General features: G+C 54.1%; 1 protein-coding gene across 1 annotated transcript; it reads right to left on the bottom strand.

Annotated features, from left to right (window-relative positions):
- Nucleotides 1–1,430: 1,430 nt before the first annotated feature.
- Nucleotides 1,431–5,115, bottom strand: SMIM38 (small integral membrane protein 38). The gene has a single exon (XM_081531325.1). The coding sequence runs from the start codon at nucleotides 5,113–5,115 to the stop codon at nucleotides 4,960–4,962; it is 156 nt and encodes a 51-aa protein (XP_081387451.1). The 3' UTR covers nucleotides 1,431–4,959.
- Nucleotides 5,116–10,979: the final 5,864 nt, after the last annotated feature.

Consider the following 10,979-nt stretch of genomic DNA (forward strand, 5'->3'; position numbering starts at 1 on the left):
AGGTTAAAAACATATCGGTCTATTATCTATTTCTGTCTGATTCAGAGTTTGAGATTGGAGGTGAATATTATCCAAATATCTTTGGCAATATATTAAAGGAAGTTATCAAAAGTTTTTCTCTTTGGAGTTGTTTATATCATAAATTATGTTAACTGATTTCTTGATGGTCAGCCACACTTACATTTCTGGAACCCACTCCACTTGGTCCCCATGTTTTATCCCTCTAATGTGATGCTTAATTTAATGGTTTGTGTTTTTTTAATCGGTATTCCTAAGTGACACTGGTCTGCGTTTTCTCTTTCTGTACTACTTTTGGTGGATTTTGGTATCAATAAATTGTTGTTCAGTTGCTCAGTCGTGTCCAACTCTCTGTGACCCCATGGATCGCAGCACACCAGGCTTCCCTGTCCTTCACTACCTCCCGGAGTTTGCTCAATAAATGCTTACTACATAAAACTACGCTGAGTCGGACATGACTTAGCAACTGAACAACATAAAAAAGAACTGGGAGCCGTCCTTCTCTTGGGCACTAGGGCAGTTTAAGCAGTATTGTGTCATCTCTTCTTTTAGGGTATTGTAAGAGGTCTTCCTCTGAAACATTCTGGGCCTTTATACTTTTTTTTAAGGAGGGTAGACTTGGACAACTTATTTCTCCAAGAGTAATCCATTTGCACAGATTTTTACATCTCTTTGGGGGTCTTTTTTTTTTTTTTTTTTAATAAAATGTGTTCCTTGTGTTTCCAAATTCTCAAAATCCTTCACATACAGCAGAAGCTGTTTCCTGGGAGCTGAGTTTTCCATGTCTCTGTAGTTGTTTCCCCACAGACTTTTTGATTTTGTGTGTTTCCTTCTCCTTTTTTCTGGATTGGTTTGGTTAATCGTGTCCCTTTTACTGTTGAGTTTCTTCCCCTCAAAAATACTACTGACATGAACACTTAAAAATGGGCAAGATGGTCAATTTGATGTCATGTGTGTTTTAACACCAGAAACAAGAAGAAGAAGGGCTTCCCTGGGGGTTCCGTGGTTAAGAATCTGCCTTGCGATGCAAAGGACACTGGTACAGCCCCTGGTCCGGAAAGATCCCATATGCCGCAGAGCATCTAGACCCCTGCCCCACAACTCCTGAGCCCACGTTCTACCACTGTGAAGCCGGGGTGCCCAGAGCCCATGCTCCGCAACGAGAGAAACCACCCCAGTGAGAAGCCCTCGCCCTGCAGCAAGGAGCAGCCCCCGCCCACAGCAGCTAGAGAGAGCCCGTGTGCAACCACAAGACCCACCACAGCCAGAAAACACACAGGGAAGAGAAAGCATGCAGGAGAAATGGTTTCCTTAAAAAAAAACCTGAAATACAGGACTTGGATACATTTGTTTGTTCAATCATTGGTAATACATCAGTTTCCTCTCTGTTTCTGCCTTCTGTTTTTCTTAGCTTTTTCTATTGTTCTCTTTTAAATTTATTGAGTCATAGGCTTAATTCATCAATTTTTATTCTTTCATGTTTTCCTGATGGCTCAGTCGCTAAAGAATCCACCTGCAATGCAGGAGACCCCAGTTCGATTCCTGGGTTGGGAAGATCCGCTGGAGAAGGGATAGGCTGCCCACTCTAGTATTCTTGGGCTTCCCTTGTGACTCAGCTGGTAAAGAATCTGCCTCCAACGTGGGAGACCTGGGTTCAGTCCCTGGGTTGAGAAGATCCCCCTGGAGAAGGGAAAGGCTATCCACTCCAGTATTCTGGCCTGGAGACAGTCCCTGGTCTATACAGTCCGTGGGGTCGCAAAGAGTCAGACACACTTCACTTCACTTAACTTCGTGTTTACTAATAAAGGCATTTGTGGCTATAGCTTTTCCTCTCACAGGTTCTACTTTGACGTATTTACATTATCACTTAAGATCTCTTCTCCAGGAAGCGCCCTTCTGTGTTCCCATGACACACAATCCACTCACCCACCATAACACTCTCACTGCATTATAAAGGTCTGCTGCAGTCCATGCAATATAAAAAAAATAATGCAAGTTACACATGTAATTTTAAATTTTCCAGTAGCCACACTAAAGTGCACTCAGAGAAACAGGTGAGATTAATCTTAATGTTTTATTTAACCCAAGGTGTCCAAAATATTGTCATTTCAATATATAATCAATAGAAAACCACTGTTGATTAGATTTTATGTCAGTTTCTGCACCGAGCCTTCAAAATCTGGTGTGTTTCACAGTTATAGGACATTTCAATTACATTAGCCATCGTCTTAGTGGTTAAGAGCCTTGCATACCTTGTGCAGGTCTAATTCCTGTTTCTAATCTAGCTGCCCATTTCTTGGCTCCCAGACTGCAAGCGACCTGAAGGGCAAGCTCCACTTCACTTTTAACATTGTATCCGTGGTGCCTCCCACGTGGTGAGACTGTGAGCCCCGGTGGTAGTTTCCAAGGTCAGGACTGGCACTACCCCTCCATTTATCCACCTGCTGTCCTTCACTGTCATTCTCCCAGCCATCAGCTATGCACTGCCTACCTTATGTGCTGCAGTCTGTCTATCGCCACCAGGCGTGACTAAAGACACATCTCCAAGCACCTCTAAGAAGGAATAAGTTTCTCTCATCCTTGAACTTCTTACTGGACCAAACTCTTAAGAGCCTCCAAGGAGACATGAGAAGCTCCACGCTCTGACTCCAGGGTGGAGCTGCCAAGGACAGCTGAGCATGGCTGATGTTTCTCAAAGGCAGACAAGGGCAAAACTAGCACATAAGGATGCCACCAAAGACACACAAAGACCCCCGAATAGTGTTCTGGATACAGGTTGCAATTACAAAGAATGGCCAAGAAACAATTTCTCAGCATCTAGAGATGCCATGGGACATAATTCTAGTTTATGGTGTGAAACTAAGGGTTTCTAGGAAGCTTTGCCTCTCTGATATAGATACCTTTCCCTCTCCATCACCCCTTTCTTTCTCTTTCTAACTGGAACTCACTCAAGATGTCTGGTGTAGCTGCAGCCTTCTTGTAATCATGAAGACCAAAGCTACATCCTAAGGATGGCAGAGTAGAAATACAGAAGGGTGTAGGTTCTTGATGACATCATGGAGCTGCCATACTACAACCTGCTGCTGCTGCTAAGTCGCTTCAGTCGTGTCCAACTCCGTGCAACCCCATGGACTTGAGCCCACCAGGCTCCTCTGTTCATAGAATTCTCCAGGCAAGAATACTGGAGTGGGTTACCATTTCCTCCTCCAGGAGATCTTCCTGACCAAGGGATCGAACCCACATTTTGCATCTCCTGAATTTGCAGGCGGGTTCTTTACCACTGAGCCACTAGGGAAGCCCCATGGGCCAAACAGCGGACCTCAAATCTACATGCCCATGTGGACACACAGGTCCAAAGCAGGCTACACACAGGTCACGCACACTCAACAGTGGGGCAGACTTGAGTGTGTCATGTGAATATCTGACTTCTCCCTCCATCCAAGGGACTGCTTTGCCCAGGACGGAGGGGTTTCTCAGGCTGTGGGACTTTCTGTTGTAAAACCTGGCAATACCAGGCAAACTTCCCTCCACTAGTATACGCTCACGACAACGAATGTGATTCCCCTTCCTTAGAAAGATCAGCAAAATCACACATGACCATTTTAAAGAAAATTGGAAGACAGTTTCCCTAAAGAGAACAAGAACACCCCCTCCCCTAACCCGGTGATCAGAGCCCTCAGACACCCCGTGACCAATCGTCCTTACAAGGAGGCACAAGTTCTGCTCGGCCACTGGCTATATGAGTGCTCAGAGGACAGCCACGTACACAGGCCTGGACGGATCATGCCGTGGTCCCTTCTGCCAGGATGCCGCAAGGCAGATGGCTCCCAGCTACCAGGCTCCAAGCGTCCGCTCACCCAGCTCAGTGACTCCAGACCTCTAACGGCCGCCGAAGATTCCCAGCTGAGCCAAGCCCTTTTGGAATTCACGGTGTCACCAGGCTCCGGCCTGCCAGGAACCTCTCAAATCAGCCGATGCTTCTCAGTCTGGGGGACTCAGCCACTGGCGTTGCCAAAACCTCCCGGGTGATTCGACTCTGCCGCCAGATCGAGAAGGAGGGAGCCACCTCGTGCCGCCCCTTTAGTTCAGGGTGTGACGGGATGAGGGCGCAGAGGGCACTGGCTTCTTGGGCTCCAGTCGAGTTTCCCTGCCTGTCTGTCTTCTCAGGGATGTCTCAGCCACATCCTTGAAAGCACAAAGGAGCGGAGGGCCTTGGGTCCCACGGCTTCTCACTAAACCACCCTCTGTGTGTCCTGCAGGTTACAGACTGCAGGGGGAGGGGGATGGCTCAGCCCACTCCTCATCTGACCCTCCTGATAATCTTCTGCGGGGGAGGGGAGGCAGGGCTAGTGCCTCCATTTAAGAGCTGGGGAAAGTGAGTTTGCCCATAGTCAGCTGGAGCTGGAACTCATAGTCACAAGTTTGTCTTGAGACCTCCCCAGGGGTCTGCTCTGGGGAAACCAAGGCACAGTCTGCGGTTAGTCTCCTCCCTGCCGGAGGCAGAGTCCGGGGTGGCTTTCGTTGGTAGGGCCAGCCTGTGATGTGGTCACATCTGTCCTTGCGCCACCGCCCTCCCCCTGGACCAGCCCCTATGGTTCACCCCACCACCTATTCCTGCAAACAGATTTATAAAGAAATGGAAGTAGAGAAAGTCTTAGAAGCGAGACCCACTCCCAGGATCACTTACTCAGACAGAGGACGACACAACCTGGTGGATAGACAGGCTGGGGGGCCCCTCCACCCCCTGACGTGGGATGTGGGACGTGGCCAGGACAACCCTGGTGGCGCTGGGCCATCTCTGCCCGGCAGGTGGGATTTGGGCGGTGGTCTCCCCGCTCTGCACCCCGCCCCACCCCCACCCCCGGCCCCAGGACAGATCCTCTCTGGGACACACCCTCCTGGAGGGTGCCTGGAGCTCCAGGCCACTGGCTCGCGAAGGCCCTAGTCCTCCTTGGGTTTGTGCGGCTGCCGCCGGCCCAGTCTGTAATCAATGTAGGTGCCCAGGCAGGACCACAGAACGAAGCGTGCCAACAAGATGATGACCAGCAGGACCAGGAGCGGGTCGGGGCCCGTGCTGCCCCCAAGCCAGGAGGTCATGGCGAGGGCAGCCCCCCCCCCACCCAGAGGAGCAGACCCCCACGTCCCCCCACCCCGCGCCGTCCAGCCGGGGGGGTCTCCGCCCCTAAGGCACCGAGCGCGCTCCCTCCGCGCCCCCGCGCAGGGGCCTCCCTGGCGGGAGAGGACAGCTCGGGGACGGCGAGCGGCCTCCTTGGAGAAGAGGCCCCGCGCCATTCAGCGCGCGCGGGAGGCGCTCGGGGCCGACAAGGGCCGCATTGTCCGGCCGGGCGGGAGGCTCGCGGCCCGGCGCTGACGTAATCTCCAAACGTCTCCGGCGGCAGCTGCTGGGCGAAGCCGGCCACCTTCTCCGGGCGCTTTCAGCCGCCCACGCCCGCTCTTCCGGCCCCGCCAGACAATCGGGCCCTTTCTCTGCCCAATTAGCTATCACTTCTGGAGGCCGGCGCTGTCCAGCGGCCGCGGGCCCGCGGCGGCGGCAGCAGGCCGGGCGGGAGGGGCCGGGCGGCCCGGCGGGAGGGCCGGCGGGAGCTGTGCGGATGAAAGGGGAGCAGAGGGGCGCGAAGGTGAGCCCCGGCGCCCCGCGCCCACAGGCGACCCGGGCGCAGCTCAATTAGCGCACGGGCCGCCAGCGCCTCAAAGGCCGCCCGCCCGCCCGCGAGGGTGGGCAGCGCGGGCTGGCGGGGGCGGGGGCGGCGCGGGCGGCCCGGAGGGGAGCCCGCTTAATCACTCAGGAAGGCCCGGGCCGGTCCTCAGATCCCCCCCCACCGGCCCACCGAGGGCCCTGGACGCCGCCCACAGCCCAGGCTGGACGGTGAGCCTGCGGCCCTCCCCTGGCACCCTCACACCCTCGGTCCAGGGCCCACCGCAGACGTGGAGTGACCTAGCAAGGTGCTCATCCTCTGGCCGCAAACCTTATCGGAAACGCGGGCAAGTGACAGTTCTGCCTTGAAGGGCTGTGGGGAGGCCCAAGGGACAGTGTCCACACGGGACCAGCAAGGGGCCTGGGCATGGAATCACTGGCTGCGCTCTCGCTCTTGTCCCCAAAGAGGACGCCGGCAGGAATGTCTCCACCTCACTGCTGTAGTGACCACATCCTCCGCCCGCCTTTCTCTGCCTGCTGCCCGCGTGCACGCACACACACAGAGAGAACATGGGTGCACGTGCACACACACACAAGAATATGGGCACACACACCCCCCTGCACCCGTAACACACACACAAGAATATAGGTACACACACCCTTACACCCGTGACACACATACGCAAGAATATGGGTACACACACACACACACCTGCACCCATAACACACACGAGAATACAGGTACACACATACACACATACCTGCGCCTGTAATACACATGCCCACACACACACCAGGGCACACACACCTCTGCAGACTCTGCCATCCCCAAGTCCGTCACTGGCCGTCCACAGCCAGGTTTCTCGTGGATGAAGAGACAGCCTGGGCTCTTCCTTCCAACCCCAGTCCCCTGGTCCCATAACACAAAAGGGTGCAAGCTGGAGGTCAGGAGGTGCCCTGGTCCCCGGATGCCAGATCCTGGGAGTCCAGCTGTGCTCTCACCAGGAAATGGCCCACCCCCAGGGACACAAGCCAGGGAGAAAGCTGAGGAGCCTCCGTTCTTGAATTTGTCCTCCATCTACAAAGTGAGAATGTGAGTCTGCCCAGGCTTTCTGGAAGGTTCTAGCTAAGGAGTAAATGCAGAGACTTTGACAGGGAGCCAGGATAAGACGGGCAGTGGAAGAGCTGATTGTGGTCACTCCTGGGTGATCCAGCTGTGGGCCAGACCCTGGTGAGCTCCCCACCTGCATCCTCCCCCTTGCCCCAGAGCCCAGGCATCACTGTGACCCCCAAAGGCTCTCTCAAAAGTGCTCCAAGCCCGACTGTGCCCTGGGTGGTAAGCACCCATTTCCACCTCCATCCACAAAGAGAGCCACCAGCCGGTGGCCTGGCCAGGTGTCCAGCGCGTCTACAGAGTAGATTCTCAGGTAACGTTCAGCCCTGGGGTCATCTGCCCTGCACAGAGCTTTGTTTGATGACCTCTTCAAACCCACGTGGGAATTTAGATCGTAGGAGCCTGATGTAGAGTCAGTAATCAAACAGAGCACCCCCCGGGGTGTGGAGACCGGCTAAGGGCTTCCAGGACACTGCAGAACGTCCCCAGGGGCCTTCACAAGCACCGTCCCCCCCACTTCGAGAACCCACCTGCACGTGGAGTGAGGGTCCCAGGGGAAGTGGCCGAGCGCGGGGAGGGAGGAGAGGCTAATTTCTCAGCTTTTCACTTATCTGGGAGGTCGGCATCTCCTGGTGGGCATCCTGGGTGGCCAGAGACAGGGGCGCACGCTGGACGGAGGTGGCCCGTCCTCAGCCTCCCACCCCACAGGCCCTGACCCGGCAGTGGGGACAGGGTGGCCTTAGCCTCCGATAAATGTCTCTGTTTGTGAGCACACAGTCGACACACAAAGTCAACATCGCCTCGGTCACGTGACCTCCACGCCCGGAGACTCTCCAGGGTCACGGAGTCCTCCCCTTCCTGTTCACACGTCCCCGGGCCTCTGGAGTTGGGGAGGCCAAGGTCAGCAAGCCCTTCAGGAGAGAAAGGGAACAGTCTCCTTCCCTGGATGGGGTCCAGCTGGCCCAGAACGGTCTTCTCCCGGGTGAGGTCTACCTGACGCAGGTGCGGGGGACCTAAGACGGACAAGGTGACCATCACCCACCAGGTAATAAGGTAATAAGGTGACAGCAAACGGGCTGCACCCGCAGTGTCCCATGGGGTGGGCGCAGGGACCCCAACTCAGGGAGGAAACACCCCAAGTCACCCCCCCACTAGCAGTGAGGGTGGGCTCCTCCTCGGCCCCCGGGACCCTCCCACATCCCTCTGTTCCCGACCCTTCTCCAGGGACGTCCCAAATTACAGAAGCCGCCCCAGCGCCCAGGGGTTTACACCCTCCCAGGCCACCCTTCACCAGGGATTGACCCCGGGAGGGATGAAAGGCGAGCTCCCCTGCTGGGGGTCAGGACAAGTTCAAAGGTCACACAGTCCTCACATCCCCTCTCGGGATCGCAGTGAGTTCAGGACTGTGCCTTAAGTTGAAGCTCCCCTTGGCTTTTCCCCCCCTCCTTCTGCCTCCCGCCCAGCCCCCTCCTCCCTCCCGGGTCCCCAGGGTGCCTGCACCGCCTCCCAAACACGACCCGTGCCTCGGTGAGCGTCCTGGCCACGGGAGCTAGAGTTTGCCCCGACTCCAGGGCCCAGCCAGTGGAGGTTCCACCTGGGTCGCTAAGGACAGACGGGGGACCCAGGTTATTTTCAGGATAGCAAAGGGCCAGAGACTCTTCCTGCACGCCTTGTCCAAGTACTGAAGCAGCAACCAGCAAGTCCTCTCTCATCACCCACTTAACAATACCCAACAGATGACCCTGGTCCATAGGCGAGGTCCTGGCAAGAAGCAGATAGTCCCCCTCCCCTGGACAGGCTGCAGCCGGCCCAGGACTGCCTTCTCCTGAGAAAGGTCTACCCAATGCAGGTCTACCCAAGTAGATGCACAGCTGTGTCCCCAGCCAGGATCTGCTGTCCCTGGAGGTCACGACCCTGGAACGAGCCCCAAGCATCCCGCTCACCCTAAACAAGCTGTGTCTCCATCAGGGTGTCTGGCCTCAGCTTCCTCCTCCATCAAAGGGGACAATAGCCCCTCCCTCATGGTCTGCAAGCCAGGCCAGGGGTCAGAGCCCTCTGCAGGAGATGAAAGCACTGCTCAAACGTCATGAAGCCCCAGTGGACTCCCCTGACTCAAAGGCAGGGCCCGGAGAGCAAAGCCGAGTCTGGCATCTCACCCTGGTGCTTGGTTGGTTAGTTACTGTCATCATACACTTACCATCCTCTGAAATCCTATATGTATTCCCAGAATGTGAGCTCCCACTAGAGTCCCCAGGGCTAAGGACAGTTCCTGCCCTCAGGAAGGACATCTTCATGGGCCAACATCAAGAAGCCAAATTAAAGCAGGCCCAAGTTTTATTAGACCAGATTCCGCCCAAATGGTCAAACCACCAGCTACAACAGGGCTGAGAGTGAGATTCTCCAAAGCATTGGAGTCTTATTGAAAATTGTGATCCATTTTTGCTTCTGGCAAAAGCAAGGCACACTTGATACTACCAAAAAATAAAAAGCAAGCATTGCATGCATGTGTGAGTTAGCAGAGTGGATGTCAACTCCTGTTTCTGCCCAGACGGAGGGGAAAACGCCAGAGGCCCCTAGGCTCGAAGGAGACCCTGCAGCTAGCTCCCTAAGAAGGTTTGAGATTAATTCACTTCTTCCCCTGAGAATACTGCATCCGAAGACCCAGCGGGTGCAGCCGCTGAAATCAACACAACTTGCATTTCAAACCAGGTCTCTACTGCCACGCTCGCTACTCACAGACGGGAAGAAAATTAATTTTCTTTCTGCCTGCTCCACAAAGGCAGATTAGAATCCCAAACAGAGGGACGAGTGGGGAAGAGTGGAAAGCTTCGTCATTGAGGGAGAGCCCTGCGCCAGCCCGGGCTTCTCTCTAACAAGGGACGGCCCCCGCCATTTGAAATGTCCTCCTGCAAACATAAAGCGGAGCCCAGGAGAACGCACTTGAGAAAAATCACACCGGGCCCCGCCAGCAGTTGAAAGCTGGTATGTAACTTTGCTCGGGGGTGATCAAACAGCTAGTCAAGGACGCTGTCAGGAACAGAATGAAATTCCAAATAAATTAGCCATGTCCGAGAAGCCAATACAACACCGGATTAAGGCTCACAAAGAAAACACAATTTATTCAGCCTACCTTGTCAGAATTCTTAATAACCTTGGTTCACTTTTCTTACCTCGGGCCCAGAGTCCCCCGGCCGGAACGAGACAAAGTGAACCCCTCTTGGATCGTGGGGGCTGCAGAGACCTGCCTGCAAAAGAAGCAATTATGTCTCGGTGAGCCCGGGGTGTTTATAACATTGTGCTTTTACAAACATTTCGGCAGGGACCATCCTGTCACCCAGAGGAGGCAAGCTGTCGCCAAGCCCCAGACGCGCATGCAGCTTGCTCCTGTCTGAATGAGAGTTCATACATTAGAATAAGGGACCAGGGGCCAAAGAGGAGTTTTAACCATTGCACGTTAACTCTTTAGGGTTTGGGGAGAAGTAACCTCCAGGCTGCCCACCTCTTTCATGAAGCGTGTTCTGGCAAGGGTGCAGGGGTGGCAGGGGGGTCTCCAACCCAATCCTTTCATCTTTTACGCAACAAGTAGGTGAAAGGGACCTACAGCCCTTTGTAAATGCAGGCTGTCCCCCATGCAACCTGTTAATACAAAAACGGTCCTAAAAACAATACCTTTTTTATCAATGAACCCAGACAGCTTTCACATGCTGACAAATGCACTTTGAAAGAGTTAATAGGCAGAGGTTGGTGGGCCCAGAGGAGGCACCTTTGAAGGCGCTGGGGGAGGCATCTGGGCTGCCGAGGACCTCAGTGAGAGCCGGGGGCCCTTTCTTTTTCACAGAGAGGCAGGCAGAGAGACAGAGTGAGGGGGGATTTGCTTTGCAACACTAAGGCATTTGCAAGAGATAAAACCAGCAGGAATTTTGAGAGGGACTGGGAGGAAGTGATCCGGCTGCTAGTCTCAGACAGAATGTCAAGATGCTTGAGAAATACACAAAATGAAGATTTTTCCCAGAAATAAAAAAAGGGGGGGGGGGGAGATGACCTAATGGTATTAAATTTTTTTTTAAGATAAAAGAAATGTACTGAGCAGAAGAGAAAAAAAACTCAGCATTTTCCCAAGCGTGACCCAGTCTAGATTAATTTCTAAATTTAAAAGAAAAAAAAAAAGGAAATGGTGGAGGACAAGGATTG

This window comes from Giraffa tippelskirchi, chromosome 10, assembly GCF_054371585.1.
Source record: "Giraffa tippelskirchi isolate mGirTip1 chromosome 10, T2T-mGirTip1v1.2.pri, whole genome shotgun sequence".
Taxonomy (NCBI): domain Eukaryota; kingdom Metazoa; phylum Chordata; class Mammalia; order Artiodactyla; family Giraffidae; genus Giraffa; species Giraffa tippelskirchi.

Excerpts from the sequence above, each read along its gene's own strand:
- SMIM38 (XM_081531325.1), bottom strand. The coding sequence starts at position 5,115 with ATGACCTCCTGGCTTGGGGGCAGCACGGGCCCCGACCCGCTCCTGGTC.